The 15,987-nt window shown below is 41.7% G+C and overlaps 1 protein-coding gene across 2 annotated transcripts in view; it reads left to right on the top strand.

The window, feature by feature from the left end:
* Nucleotides 1–15,987, top strand: part of SNX30 (sorting nexin family member 30) — a 65,161-nt gene that overhangs the window by 23,711 nt on the left and 25,463 nt on the right. For both annotated transcript variants that reach the window (XM_027709007.1, XM_027709008.1), the window contains exons 3-7: nt 1,344–1,454; nt 4,594–4,752; nt 7,141–7,336; nt 7,986–8,185; nt 13,869–13,955. In XM_027709007.1, coding sequence (XP_027564808.1) covers nt 1,344–1,454; nt 4,594–4,752; nt 7,141–7,336; nt 7,986–8,185; nt 13,869–13,955 — 753 coding nt within the window. The remainder of the gene's footprint in view (nt 1–1,343; nt 1,455–4,593; nt 4,753–7,140; nt 7,337–7,985; nt 8,186–13,868; nt 13,956–15,987) is intronic.

Genomic DNA, 15,987 nt, shown 5'->3' with positions numbered 1-15,987 from the left:
AGTGTGCTGTTATTAGTGTGTTAAGGCTGCCAACTTCCCCCTAGAAAGAGATTTCTGGTCTAGAACTCATACAGGATCCCTAGTGGTGATTGGTGGGAGTAAAGTGCAGTAACTGGAGAGTTTGAGCTATTCAGAAAGCAAGTGAAGAGATGGATTGCATTTAAAATCTGCTACTTGACTTTCTGCAAATATGTGGCAGTTGCTCTCGGTCTGGAAGTAAATGCCGAGTGTCTCCTGGAATTTATCAGGCAACCGTAGTGGGTAGGAGTAGCAAAACCAAGTGCTGGTCTCAAAGGTCATTCAAAGCTGCAGTTGCTGGTGTGTTCCCCAGAATGTGCTGGTTTTGGTGTCTCACTGTAGACATATAGTGTACAGACTATTCATTGCAAGATGGTCTTGATGCTGCAAGTAACTTAAGTATACCCCTTTATGGGACATAACAATAAGGGCCATCTTACATTCTAATCAGGGCTACTGCTGCCAGGCTCTTTAGCAGATGCTCCTAGTTGGTACACAGTTTCTCAAGTGCTTTTAGGCAGTTACAGTATTTGCTGGGCAAGCAGCCCCAGGCAGTCAGCCTTCCAGGCCGTGGACTGCTCAAGGACTGGATAAAACACTTGCCAGCAGTTTCTCTGTATACTTACTTTTTTCCTCAAACTTATAATGGCAACTTTGACTTCTTGCCCTAAAGAATAAAACTTTAAAAGATTTATTTTAATGTACTGATATATCTAATCAGGCATACACAAACTTAATGTAAACAGACTGGTTTCTTCCTCTTGGAAACCAACAAAAATCATCCTTCATCAAACCTCGCAGTGGCTTATGTTCTAATCTTTTAGACTTGAAGGAGTGTGATAAGCCCATTGCTTGACAGGGGGCAATGGTGAAATGCTTTCTCACCGGTGGATAATTCATGTCATAGAATAAACAAAGTCAATAAATATCTTTGCTTTTGCGTCTTGATAGTTAAAGTAATCTTCTTCTGGGAATGAATATGTCACACAATCTTCCTTGCAATCTTGTAACTGCCAAGAGAGTGATGTGGTTCTGTCTGCTCTACAGACTTCTCCCTTAAAGTTTATCTGAGCAGAACATGTAATGAAGTACAAATAGATCTTAACACATCAGCTTGAAGTAATCATTTTTCATATTGCTGGCATTTCCACTGCTTGAAAGTCCAGAGGATCTTTCTCTTATGCTGGCTGCACAATTTTGGGGATGAAGACCCCCTGCAAGGCTTGTCTGCCTTCACCCTTGCTGGGGACAGCTGTACTGCATTTGCTGCTAAGCTCTGAAGTGAGAGGTTTGGTGTACACTAAGTGTATTCTGTTCTTTTCCAGACTACGCGAGCAGAGTTTGATTTGCCGGAGTATTCTGTCCGTCGGCGATACCAAGACTTCGACTGGTTGAGAAACAAGCTGGAAGAGTCTCAGCCAACGCATCTCATTCCCGTAGGTAGTAAGCAAGAGTCTGCTATTAAGGACAGTTCTACATTTGTCTTCCAAGGGTGATATTTGGGTGATTTGTCTCTAGATTTTAAAAACAGTACTTCATTCTCTTTGAGTATTTAGATTTAAATATGGTACTTTATTGTCTTACAGTGGAGTGGGAAGAGCTTCCCATTCTTGACTGATTATGAAGCTTAAGACTTTTCTGAGGTGGCACACCTGAGAGGTGAGCTTTGGCAGCCTCTTGTAGGGCAATATGTGTGGTGACTAAATTTGTTGTGGCATAAATGGAATGCACTTCATCTGTTTGCTCAGTTTTTACTTCTGTATTTCAGAGCAGCTGAGGATTATGCAAAGCCACACAGGTACTTCACATTCTTGGTTTTCAAGATGGCCTTTTGAGCTGGTTTTAGAGAACAATTTAAAACTATTTGTGCTAGCACTTAATAGGGCTGACATTTGATAGCACAGATTTAGAAACCTCAGCCTCTGGCTTGGTAGCTGTTGCATGCTTTCAGTAGGCAGAAGTTTATTAATGAGATTAGCTAAACTACTGCACCCCTTTTTGCCGAAACCGGCAGTCTGACCACCTTATTTGATGTGAGGAGGTTGATACTACCTTATCTGATATGTTTTTTGTGCTGTAGAAGATGTGAATAGGTAGGAAACCTGTGAGATCACCGCTTTCAGCTCTTTTGAACAAAGAAATTAAAAAAGACCCATTGGAGGGGAATTGACAGGAAATAGCAATGCTAGTGGCATACTTTAGCTTGCCCGTCTAGGATTGAGGTGAGTGGTGTGGTGGCATTTTCTCTGGTCTCCCTCCCTCAGCAAGGACTAGGCTGTGTGAGAAGTATTCAGTTAGGTTGCTCTGGCTTAGAGTGCTGTTTAAGTCCTTAATTACTCTGGGACTTGCCTCTAAGTGAAATAATAGCTGATTCTCTCAAAGGTAAGGGGTACTTTACAAAATCATGTGACACCACTAACTGGCAGAAAATATGCTTACTGAGGGGTAGGGAAAAGAAAGACAGTGAGCTTGGGAAACTAAGATGGAGACATGCAATGTGTTAGCTGCCCATACCGTCTTTTCTTGCTTCCTGTTCTCTGAACAGCTGGAACTATCACAGTTAAGTTTTACAGATTCTTGCTAACAGGCTGCCAGTCCTGCCTGAAGGCTGCAAGGCAATAAATAATAGTCTAGTAGCAGAAGGTGAGTCACAGCCAGGGAATCAAGCTACTTTGCCGTGACCTGGAATTCGTTGCACACAGAACAGCAAACTTGGCATGAGTAGCTCTAATACTGGATGTGAACTGGCTGCAGAGTAAGGAAATATCTTAATTACCTTTCTTCTAGAAAATCTGGAGGTATAAGGATGTGCTGCCCTATTGGATACTTGAAGACATTTCTGACTGCAGTGAACTCTGTTCACATGTATCTCAGTAGGGAAAAATAGACTATTAATGTGGAAGACAATAAGGTAGATAATTTACACACACAGTTAAAACAGGATATTGGTTACTAGCTGTGTGTACTGACTGTACATCCAGATTTGGGATGGCCCTCCAAAGGCCTAAAATCGAAAGGACTGTGACTGCTGCTGTAGCTGAAACCAGGTTAAATGACAGAAGGCTTTGTAATAGAGGTGCACTCTTCTGTGGGTCTCAAATGCTCAGACATCAGTGCCACACTGAATGTGTTTGGTTGAACTAGGATTCTTTAAACTAGTCTTTCCGTTTGTCCTTTTCTTCCTGCATGTGGCGCTGAGGCAGTGACTTCCTAGAGTCCCAGCTAAAATTTACAAAGCAAAGGAAAAGAGTTCCTTCCTACCTGAAAACTAATGCACTAAGCACTATACTTCTGAAGTCTAATGATAGTGTGCCTTACAATGGTTTAATTAGCATGATTGATCTGAATGCTAAGCATAATAAGATAAGTCTTAATTATAAGAACTAAATACATTTAGCTGTGTTGCAGCTAAGTCATGCTGACTGTGCTTTTCAGGAGGTACAATCTTCATATACGTCCCGCGTCATCTGGGATATGGTGCGAAAGGATGTGTATGCAGATTTTCTTTTTTCTTGAATTATTTTTGTCACAGATTTTAGGTGACAGACTCTATGCAGAGGAGAATCCTATTTCCTGAATTGGGTGAAAATGACTGTCATTCCTAGCCTAAGAGTAAGCAGATTGTCTGGATGGACTGCTTCACAGAGAGTGAAAGGCAAAGCACAGTTTAAAAACTGATGCTAATCATAAATTCCATGCTGTCTGGACAGAACAAAAGCAGATCTAATGGTAGAACCACTCTTAAGCTTAAAGAGTTACCTTCCATCTGAAGTGGTACTTTGAAGTCTGTCATTTAAGTGTAACAGCCTCAGGCTTATATGTTAAGCTGAACTGCAGAAAAGAACGGATGGACTCAAAATAGTAAGATGCAAGAGTGGATATGTTGTCAGCCCGTTGTCACTTACAGAAGCATACTCAGGAAAGTTGTCTCTAAGAGGTGACCAGGTGTGCCTGTACTTCAGAAAGGATTCAGCCTGGGCTACTCAGGCACTTGCTGTGTCAAGCCTGCTGGTCTGTCTCTGCTCAATGTGGTGCTCTCACTAAGATTATCAGCCTTTTACAGGAGGGCCCTATTCAAAAGCTCTGAATTGTTCAGAGAGGGAGAGGGGAGAGTAAATAGAATTGTCAAATTTTCTGAGTTTATCTGCTCTAGGCAGCCTTGCCTTAGCATTGGGTGGTGGGGGGATGTGCACGCTGCTGTTGTGAATAGTGTGTAGCTCTTCTGACATCTCTTTAGAGCTGCATCTTGAACACAGATAGCAGTAGAGGGAACGATCTAAGCTATGCTACAAGTACTTTGTGTGAGTACTGTATGGGCTTCCCTGGTGTGACCCTTAGCTAAAGCCACTCAGTAGAATTGCTAGCATTAAACCAGACCAGCTAAAAGATAATTCTGAACATGACTTGCATCCCATCTGATGGATGGTTCCTGTTAGCAAACGCGACATTTTGGTTCCTGTTAGCAAACACAGCATTTCAGTTCCTGTTAGACTGGTGCTTGATTGCTTTGTTTCCAAATAGCAGAAGCAAGTTTTCGATCTTTTGAATCTTGTGCATTTTGCTTATCTCTGACAGCCTCTTCCTGAGAAATTTGTGGTGAAGGGTGTTGTTGATCGCTTTTCTGAAGAGTTCGTGGAGACAAGGAGGAAAGCATTAGACAAGTTCTTGAAGAGAATAACTGATCACCCAGTGCTTTCTTTCAATGAGCACTTCAACGTCTTTCTCACAGCCAAGGTAAGCCAGTAACTTCCAAACACAGAACTTGACAGGGACAAAAACCCAGGAACCTTTGCAGTCACTTCTGAAGTGAAGGTAAAAAGGCATTAATAAAACTAGATGCGCAGATCAGAACTTCCCCTAAAATGCCAGAGAGTTGCTGGGAACCCTGAATATTGTGTGTGACGGAACCCTGACAACTGAGTGGATTCCCTTTGCTTGGAGAGAAGAGGAATCTGGTCTGCAGATGGACAAATTCTCCAGACTTGCTTGTTTTGTGCCTAGAACATACAACATTATTCCAAAGATGTTCAAAATCTAGAAAATTGTAGACTTCACAATCCTCTTCTGGGGAGGAGGGAAGCCAGGGAGGAAGAGAGGTCTCTCTTGCACAAAAGCTTGCAAATTTCTTGGCTTTTTTCTTATCTGTGCTTTTTATAGTGGTTGCACTTGCTGCCCTCAAAACTAAGCATGGAGGCCTCATTCTCATTTGTTCTCAGTCAACAATTTCATGCTCATCTTCTGCATGACTCATGCAGCAATGGTGCAATTTTCTTTGGCTTTCTTTAGAACTGCATTTCAAATGAGACTATGAGGACCTGCAGTTATGCTTGGGTTTGACCGGATAGGTGAGGAGGGGTATAAAAGCACATCTTTCCAATATCACATTAATCTAGCTCACTCAAATATGGTGTTTAATTTGAGCTCACCTCAGGCTCATGCTCTGCTTGCTGTTAGTGTGAGAATCAATCTCCAGTGCTCTTTTATTTCACCTCCATGGTGAACTTAACTGCTGAAATAAGCCAGAAAAGCAGAATTGTTTTAGCATCGTGATAGTTAAATGTCAGATAACTGTGTTCTTTTTTTCAGCTGTCCAAGCATGATGCAGCTTTCTCAGCTGCTCAGTCTTCTCCCACCCCTGTAAAATGAATGTCAAGGGCTTTGTTCTCAGCTCTGAGCAGAGCTTGCCTAGAGACAACAGAGCATGCTGGGAGTTGGGGGGACAAGGCACGTGTTCTTGTGACTGTCTCTAGTGTTTGAACTTGCTCTGTTGGAACAGTGAGGTGTCAGTTCAGTGTGCTCGGACTCCAGACTTTAGTTACTACAGAAAGTCTATAAGATCACCTCCTGATTGAAAAAGAGAAACCAGGCTTTTTTTCAGATTCCCTGCTTGAACCAGTGACACACCAGAATGCTTGAGAGAGTGAGTGAGTAATTTTGAGTTCAAATGTCTTTTTCTGGTGCCTGCTTGCAGGTAGTGCTTAGGTCATATGGAAAGCAAGAGTCAAGGAACTACTGCATTTAAATGCAAACATAAGTTAAAATTATAGTAGCTGCTAAGATATCAGGTTCTCCTAATCAGGCCTATGTTTGACTTATGTTAAGTACTTGGAAAGAATACCATAGTACATGTTTTGAAGATGGCTGCTGGTTTTGTTTGGGTTTTGGTGTGGGTTTTTTTGTTTTGTGTTTTGTTTGTTTGTTTTTGGTGGGGCTTTTTCTTTTTTTGAAGAAGGCTTCTAGTGTAGTCCCTAGTAGCATGTCTGAATTCTTGATCTCTGTAGGTCTACTTGATTTGAACACATCTCTTCCCCAGGCTGTATAGGATAACCTAGTTACAGCTCCTGTTTTGAGGTGTTGAATACTGACCCCTGCTGGAAGGAGTCAGTCCATGCAAAATGGACAGCGTTTTTTCTTACTAAAACCATTTTTTTCTGATGTACTGTTAAGGTGAAATCCCTTGAAGATTGTAGGCAAACAGCCTTGTTAGCATAGGTTATCTGAATGTTGGTTTGTGCAAATGTGTAAAGCGGTAGCAAGGAAGCTCAGACTTTCTGTGCAGGCAATGTAGCTACATCTGACCCAGCCTGAGCTGCAGTCTGTCTTGCTGTACTTTTTCTGTGTGCAGTCTTTGCCTGCTCCTATCTGAACACACAGCTGGTGTGAAGGGGCTGGTTACTGAATGGGCATGCGGTATGTAGCTCTGTACTAGGTCATCAGAGCCAGCTGGTGCATTTGCATAATACTGGTGCTGTGGGCTATAACTTAGGAATATGTGTGGATGAAGGATATGAGCTGTTTTGGTGGAACCAGAGCTGTTAATGTGGCTACTTCCCTGGTGGCAGTACAGGAACATGGGCAAGTCTGGCCATGTGCAAAGTTGAACTACTTAGTTATTTATACTGTACTTCATACCATTCTCCTGGATAGTTTATCTCCATCTAGGGGTAGTTTTGAAGCTGTGCTCAGCTGTGCAGCTTGTACAAAGCGAGTCTTTGTCCAAGGCTACGTGTCATATGTAATCTCTTGCCTTCACAAGATTTGATCTTGACTTCATTGCATTAATCTTCCAACGTGGAAGCGAAATATTTATAAACATGTTCTGTTTTGTTTTTTAATTCCTAGGATCTTAATGCCTACAAAAAGCAAGGAATGGCATTGCTGTCAAAGGTGGGGGAATCTGTCAAATATGTTACAGGAGGCTACAAATTAAGAAGTCGGCCACTGGAGTTTGCAGCCATTGGGGATTATCTAGACACATTCTCTCTAAAGCTTGGTACCATTGACAGAATAGCACAGCGCATCATCAAAGAACAATTAGGTAAGGACACAAGGTGCTCTATCATAATACTTCTTCAGTCTGAATGTTCTGTCTCTTATTCCAGTTGATAGCATTGATCAAGACAATTTGCGTTGATGATTCTGGTCTGTAATGTCAGACACAGAGCAAAACCTAATGCCCCTTCCAGATCTAAAACAGACCCAAAGCCTAACACAGTATTCTTATATTAGCCCAACTCACCAAGTATTTTCTGAAGTTGCTCTTTTTATACCAACCTACTGTCTTACTAGAATTATTTTTTGATAGACTTTTGGAAGGTGGAAAAACCTGTACATTCCATCTGGAGGAGTACAGATGGAATTTCTAGACGAAGATAACCTTTACAGTCTGTCTTGGCAGAACCAAGTTTTACATATGTTTAAAAAACTGACTTCAACTACCGCAAAGGTGCAAGAGTCTTTGTATTGGAGGTCTGTAGAAATGGCCAGCTAAGAAGGAGGCAACTTGAACCTGACACCCATGCAGCCATAGAGCTCTGTCTATTAAGGTGCCAACACAACACAAGTCTTGACTCCTTCTGGGGTTAGTCAAACTTGATGTGTAATTTCTCCTGTTTGGTATCAGTGTTTGCACATCTTTGTGCCTTGCTCATACTCTGTTAATCTATTTTTCCATCTGCTTCTTGCAGAATACTTGGTGGAACTACGAGAATATGGACCTGTTTATTCAACCTGGGGAGGGCTGGAGGTTGAGCTGTCAGAGCCACTGGAAGGGGTGTCTGCCTGTATTGGAAATTGTTGCACAGCTCTTGAAGAACTCAGTGAAGACATGACAGAAGACTTCCTGCCTGTGCTTAGGGAATATATATTGTATGCTGAGTCAATGAAGGTAGAGAGAGCCCTGTGGCAGAGAGCATTGTCATTGTGTTTGCCTGGCATGATGTATCAGTGGGTTTATTCTTTTTAACAGTGAGAAATGCTGTGGGAAAAGCGTGGAAGTAAATAATACATTAAGTAGGAGGATGTTTCCATAGTCAAAACAAAACTAGGTGTGTTTAATAGCAATAAGTAGCATTATTGGTCTACTCTGCTATTCAGTCAAGCTAAGATCAGTATTGCAAGGGTGCACACAAAGTGTTGGAGAGCTGTTCCTTCATCAGAGTGGCAGGTAGTATTCTATAGGAGACATCCTGTGGCTGCCTAGAATCTTTCCTTGAAGTCACGGAAAGTCAGTCATCCTCAGCTCTTCAGTACAGGGTCAGTGCCTGGCCCTACAGAATAGACAGCATTAGCAGCTTCTGTCACTTGTATGTAGCAGAGTTGGGTGCCTCCTTTCAGAACCGTGTGTTCAAATGACAGGCACTACTTCCTCTGTCATCACTAAACCCTAGACAGGATGTTGTAAAGTTAAATTCTGCATACCAACTAACTGCTTAAAGATGGTATTCTGTGACTCTTAATCTCTCTTAAGAATTTGATGCTTATGCAAAAGTAATAAAACCTACCTCAATGTGGGTTTTGTTCCTTTCAAGTTAAGGAGCATTGGTAATCAATCACATTGAATGGGGGAAAGAACTACTGAGTAAACTGCACTGGGAAATGAAACCAAAGACTTTAGTTCGTCTGTTAGAGCCTTTCACTATATGCCCATGGTACAATAGCTGTCCCTCTATAGGGTACTAACAGACAAGTTCCTTCTGAAGACTTTCCACTTGGAACAACTGTGCCAAGGTTGTGATATGCACTCCTTGTAAAGATATGCAGATCTTGTAAACTTAGAGTCTGAATATGATAGAATTTCTCTTTCTTAATCTTAGTCTCATCCTATACTTCTCAAACTGAGAATTGAAACAGATAATTTGCAGCTTTCTTTTCCCAGCTTCAGATGTTTAATTGTATGTCTCTTATATAGCTGAAGTGTTCTTGCAGAAGGCTTTTCACAAATTCCCTCAGTATACTTTTTGCTTTTGTCACTAGAGTTTTGACCCCAGCATATCCAAGACGTATTTTCTTTACGAGTCTATTGACAACAAAGTGTTGCCGAACAGTGTGAGCTGTAGGAAGCCTTGTCTCAGGATGTTGGGACTGTAGAATGGGAGGTGGGTGGGATGTGCTTACAAATAAACAGAGAGTAAGTCTAGTGATTAAAGCTTTTAACTCAGAACATCTGGCTTTTGATGCTAAAAATGCCTTGGCCTACCAAAGATGGCATCTGAAGGGTCAGGCTGATATGTGAAAGGTGCTTTTCACAAATGTAGGAGGGGAAATTTTTTTAAGCTAGAAAGCAAGGGTTTCTTTAGCTGAAGAGGTACTTTGGGCAGTTAAGCACCACTTACCATAGACAGAATAGCATTAAAAATTTGTGTCTAGTTAACTGTTGGCTTGGAGACAGTGCCATTCTAAAGGGGCTCTAAAAGGCCAGCAGGTAGCCTGACTGTAGTAAGTGGTGCTTAACTGCCTAAAGTACCTCTTCAACTAAAGAAACCCTTGCTTTTTAACTTAAACATTTTAGACTGATGACTTGACTTTCTAGTGCCATAAAGGATTATGCTGTTTAGTGTCCAGCTTGGGCATCCTACTGGCTTTACTCTGTCTGAAAATTTGAAAATCAAAAATAAAAACTACTGTTAGCCAGACAGACTGTTCCTATTTTCCTTCCTTCTCAAATGGCAAAACTGAACTGTCTCAGATCCTATGAAGTACAGTTTTCTTCTGCTAGAAAGTACCAGTCTGTTGCTGTTTCTGCAGTGAGCAGCTACTGAACTGTCTTTGCAGAATCCGTTAACACCAAGTAAGTAACTAAAAGGAGGTTACGCTTGGAGCGCAGGAGACATTCTGCTGAAAGAGCTGTCCTCTTCACAAGTAGTGCAGTCGTCTTCATCAGCTCCTGTGAGGACTGCTTGTGAAATGGAAGTCTGTTTTGGTCTTTCAGACCACATCTTTTGGACAGGGTACTTGGTGACAGCAAGTCTTTAGGTACTAGGAGTTCAGTGCAACCTTGATAGCTTTCTCTGTTGCACACTGTACCCCTGGTGTAGGTATGGGAACCTGATCTGTAGAGCAGTCTCTAGCTGGCTGAATGTCCCTCAAGAGTAAGAACTGTCAGGTTAGAGGTGAAGAGACCTCAGTGTGTTCAGGAGCATTGTTGTACCTGAAGGGGACAGCCTGAGAGAACTGGATATACAGGGGCAAAGCCCAGTGGTTCTGGTTGAATCAAATATTGGCAGATTTGAGGGAAGCCCTGTCTCTGGGTTTGTTTGGAAGATTTGTGGAAGTGGAGAGAGGCCGATGGTGTAGGCTTGAGATAAACTGTGTGCTGGTAGTGTCTAGGAGAGACCTTTTCCAAATTAGTCACTCTACTCAGTGCTTCTCAGGCCACACCTGGAATACTGTGTTCACTTTTTGTCCCTGCTGTAAAAAAAAAAAAAAGTGAATTAGTTGAAGAGGGTCCAGAGAAAGGCTACAAAGATGATCAAGGGACTGGGAAGCCTGCCATGTGAGGAAAGGCTGAGAGAGCTGGGTTTGTTCAGCCTTGAGAAAAGAAGGCTTAGGGGAGATCTTATCACCATGTTCCAGTATTTAAGAAGTGACTACGAAGATGATGGAAGCTCCTTTTTCACAAGGGGAATGTCCCTGGTTACTCCCAGGGACATTCTGATTGCACACACTAGGAGAATTTTCACAATGAGATCAGCCTTTGGAATAATCTCCCCAGGGAAGTGGTGGATTCCCTAACATTGGACACTTCTAAGATCCAGCTGGACAAGATCAAGCTGAGCTGTCTTGTCTAGACTGTGCTTTTGCCAAGAAAGGTTGGACCAGATGATTATTGAGGTTCCTTCCAACCTGGTATTCTATGATTTTATGACATGGCAAGTGGACATTTCGAATCCTGGTGCAGTGAGGCCCTTTTCAGCAAACGTGGTGCCACATTTTTTGCTGTCCACTGGTCTTCCCCAGGGAGGCATGTGCAGAGGATGGACTCTACTCTACATAATTCAGGGCTGATATTAAAATCTTATATAAACTCTGTATGCTTAGCACTGCTAGACAGACTTATCAGATGATGCTATCCCCAGTGGTGTGTTTGGACATTACTTTTAATGCATGTTTAAAGCAACCACTACATTAATAGATAACTGTCTGTAAAGGCAGGCAGCGAACAGAGATCCTCTTGTGAAGTCTAGTCACAGTACGAAGCTATGTGGTGTGCAAATAGGATTGGAATTGAAATTGGGGAAAGAAGGCTGATGGCAAACTCCTGAAGCTCTTTAGAAATATGGGCCAAAGTGGAATGTTTCAACTAAATACAAAATGGAGGAGGACCTGCCTTGTTGAAACTGAGCTAAGTCTTTCTTGTTCAGGGACCAGCGATTTAGTTCTGTCCTGAAATAACTGTAGTGTGCTGGATGAGTTTTTTTCTGTTTGGTGTTGATTTCTTTCAAGTTTGTTTGTTGTTTTTTTTGTTTGGTTTGGTTTTTTGTTGTTTTTGGTTTTGGTTTTTTTTTTGTTTTGTTTGTTTTTGGGTTTTGTTTTTGTTTGTTTGTTTTGTTTTTTTAATTTTTTTATTTTATTTTATTTTTTTGTCTCTGAGGCCTTAGCACAGTCCATGCAAAACTTCCACTAGTTAAGTTTGGGGATACTTGATGCAGAGTTTTTCATAACTGCTGCTAAAGCATTAGTGCATCGATCTGCAACTGAGAGGAGATTGTGTGGAGGTGCCAGAGGAAAACGTTGTACAAGTGAAAGGGAGGACAGTAGTTTTCTCATCGCTTACAGGTCGGCCAGTGTTGGATACTTAAAACTGTATTCAGAAGCATATTGTTAATGGTCCACAGTGGATGGACATAAACACTTAAGGAGAAACAAGACACCTGTCCTTTGAATCGTTTGCCTGTAATTGCTAATCATTGGCTATTCCTGCTACAGGTTCAGCTTCCCGTGTGCACTCCAGGCTTCTGAAGGCAGAATGCAATTGCTGGAGGCGGTTGCTTTTTCAGAGAAGAAAGTTAAGCTGACTGGGTTCAAGTGGCAGTACAAAGTAGAGATACATGTTAAATCTCTCAGACCTTTGTTGCATTGGTAACCTCAACCACTTAAGGCCATCCCACATAGTTGCATAGATTTCAGAAAGAAGGGGAATGTTATGGTTTGACAAGCAAACACATTCAGTGGCGTGCTTGATTCATCCCTGTGGAGACAAAAGGGAAGATTAAGGGGTTGAAGGTGAATTTTTCAGGTTTGCCCTCTTTTTGTTGCCTAAACTTTGCGGATGGGGTGTTACTCCCATTTATCATGGATTGAGCTTTTATAAGAGTGTTGATTGCAACACTCCTGGCTCTCATCTAGAGCAACTGCACTGTTGACCTTTTCTTGGCTTAAGAGGGAAGAGGGGGAAGATGATGATAAGTAGATACAGGATCTGTATTTCTTTAATTAGGAAACAGATCTTGGCTAGATTGGCTCTTAGAGCTCTGACTACTCTTTTGAAAACAGATTGCTGGAGGCAGCAGTGCACACGGCTAGTCCTACTTTACTAGCCATGTCAGAAACTGTTAAAATGACTAGTTATCACTTCGTCCTAATAGGGTAATTCCTTCTGGGTGGCAACAGGGGAGACTCAAAGTTAGCTGCAAGAGAATTGCAGATTTACAGGTGCCTCAGCAGTGAGTGTTGGCTGACTTCCCTCTGAGCATTTTTAATAATAACTTTGCATCAATTGAGTAATTAAAAATACCAGTTCTTTGTGAAGACTGAAGTAGTAAGTTGCCTGCTCTTGCTGACACAAACTTGCTTATTTTTTAGTAATATATTCCTAAAAAGACTAATTTCTGTGGTTGTTTTCAAATTGTAAGACTGTGGTATTACCTTAGTGGAGCTCCTGTGGATGTAGTACAAGGTCTTTGGCTCTGTATTCTGAGAGTACTCTGCCAAGAACGTGTTTACTGCTTGTGAAACTCTCTTGGTCAGTTCATTGCTTTTCATGTAAATTGTGCTTTTTGTAATTTTCATTTTTTAAAAAAAATTAAACCAACAACCAAGCCTCCTAAACTGATCTAAAATAAAAACTTACTTTTGTTCTAACATGAGAATGTGACAGCTTGCTATAAAGGATTCTGAAGATTCTTTGTAAGTGAAAAGGGAGATGTAATACTTTCTGTGGTGATTTTCCTGTATCTTGCCAGTGCTGTTGTCTGTCTGCTGCTTGAGGATATCAAAGCTGAGTCATTGTCAGCTTTGATGCTTTTGTTTATATCCTGTTCATGGTAATAATAGGTGAACTGATGAATTAAATTTACTTAGTCAGGGTTATGTTAGTGGTTTCATGGCAGCTTCTGTCTTGCAGGCTTGTCCAAATGTTGAATTTTATCTGACCCTGCCAGCTTCTGGAGAGCAAGGACTCTTTGTTATTAAAAACTACTCCCTAAATACTGTAAGATAGGACAAAGTAAATCTGAAAGTCTGACTTTGGACTGAATTTGCACTTAACCTGTGTCACTTTGGAGTTTCTTGCAGGCTGGGGGAAGGATCAAGAGGATCTCTTTCACATCTGTCTTTTCTCTTGCCCACAGAATGTGTTGAAGAAGAGAGACCAAGTTCAAGCAGAGTATGAAGCAAAACTGGAAGCAGTAGCCTTGAAAAAGGAAGACCGTCCAAAGGTTAGCACTTCAACTTACTCTACAAAATCAGCTTACACTTACACTGCTTCCTGAAAAGAATGGAGAAGTGGAACTTGCTTTTTTTGGGTCTGGTGGCTTTTTTGCAATATAAGCAGTTTCTAGCAGAACAGAAGTTTGTTGTTGTCAAGCTGGTGTGAAATAAAGACCTAGATATGAATGTATATAACTTGTCTAGCAACTTCTGTGCTACTGATCTTCCACAGTTCAGAGCAGGGTGACTCTGTAACACCTTAACAGCCAGTAATCGGTTGGAGTGTTTAGTAGCAGGGACTGAAGCAGTGGTAGAACAGTCCCTGGTGACCTAGCAATATGTCAGCTAGTTGAGTTAAGGTCCTATCCCTGGCACTGTGGAACTGTATTATTCTAGGACACTGGTTTTGATTGTGAAGACTGCAAATTTTGCCACTTCTGCTAGGGAGCTCTACCTCTGTGATGCTGACCAGACACATCAAGTGTCACTAGGTGACAGGTTTTGGCTGGGCTCCACGCAGAAGCAAAGCTGTGAACTGACACGCTTATGCTGACACCTGCTTCTCCATGAAGCAGGGTACAAGAGACTTTTCTTAAATGGCTGCAGCTTTAAATGGTGATGACAACAGGGTTTGTTCCCTTCCTCTGCTTGGAGGTTTTTGGTTCCCCTTACATTTGTATTAATAACTAATGGAGGACTTCCCAGTATTGTACAGTAGGACTACTGTACAATAATCTTACAGGAGGTTCACATAATATTTTTAAATCTAAGAAGCTGAAGAGGATGAGAGCATAGAAATGCAAACTAGTATTTTTCTCATCTTGCGTCTCTCATGAACTTCAAATAGTGGAGTATTAGGTGTTTTACAGTGTTCTTGTATTTTGGTCTTTTGCCTGCCCCTCTGCTGGCTGCTGTGGTATGTGCTCTACTTCCTCAGTGTAGCTTTGTATAAGCAGGTATTCTAAGAAGTTGTATCTAGGATGGAGGGAACTAAATCTAGCATATCCAGCAAACCAGTTGAGGGTTTGAGGTGTTTGACTTTTTCAAGATCTTGTTGCAGTGGAATTGCTGAACTTTGATAATCTCTCACCTATTAAAAGGCCTTTGGATCTCATATCTCAGTGGGATTATTGTGTAAAATGCAGCACTTAAATAGCTGTCTTGAGAATTTTTGAAGACCTACATCTCCTCTCCAGGGTATAAGTGTATTTTTTGGCAACTTCTTCTACCTTTTTTGTAATGTCAGTAGTTTGTGTCATTTATAAGATGAAGTTGAACAAATTATATAGAACTCCTTGCATGTTCATAAAATATTATATTGTGGTTTTCAGATCCTTTGCACCTGGAGGAAGTGCCCTTGTCTGTAGGAGCTGGTAGCTCAGAGCTGTGCCTAGCACCGTATCTTACATTCAATGTGGTCTCCTGGCTGTGATTTGCTGGAAACTAAAAGCAGGCAGAGGGTCATGAGCTACAATTGTGGAATGGCATTTGTGTTCCTTGTACTTGCCAATTTGGTAGAAGTTATGTAAAATAACCCCAGACGAAATCTTAAAGGGGAATAAAAGCCTAGGTTTGGATCATGAAAGGAGGGCCTATGGCTACTTGATAATCTCTTCCACTAGAGGGCATTCCAGGCCTCGCTGGCCACATACCCAGGCTGGCATCACAAAGCTCTTCTGGTGTCATTAGGTCATTCTCACATTGAGATCATCTGTTTAGAGCTCGCAGAAGGCTTGTAGGGCTGCTGTAAATGTCTGTCAGGAAGTACTGCTCAGAATGCTGGAACTTACACCAAAAGCATAATGTGTTTGGTGCTTAACAGAAGCATCACAGTATTAGTGCAGTGTTTGCAGCCTTTCAGTTTCTAGCAAGTGCAGTGGTGGTGCTGCTTACCCACTTCTGACCCATGCTGGAGCTGATTTTGCAGTAATCCACCAATGCAGTTGTTGTGACTCGCTGCAGAAGGGGAGGGTCTTGGTCTGTTGGGGCTGGGGTAAGCCCTCCCACCAAACTCAGAGATGTTATGAGTTATTATACACT

The sequence above is a fragment of the Neopelma chrysocephalum genome, unplaced genomic scaffold (assembly GCF_003984885.1).
Source record: "Neopelma chrysocephalum unplaced genomic scaffold, ASM398488v2 Primary Assembly neopelma1_96671, whole genome shotgun sequence".
NCBI classification, from domain to species: domain Eukaryota; kingdom Metazoa; phylum Chordata; class Aves; order Passeriformes; family Pipridae; genus Neopelma; species Neopelma chrysocephalum.
The sequence above is the reverse complement of the archived record's forward strand: the minus strand, read 5'-3'. Positions and strand labels throughout refer to the sequence as shown.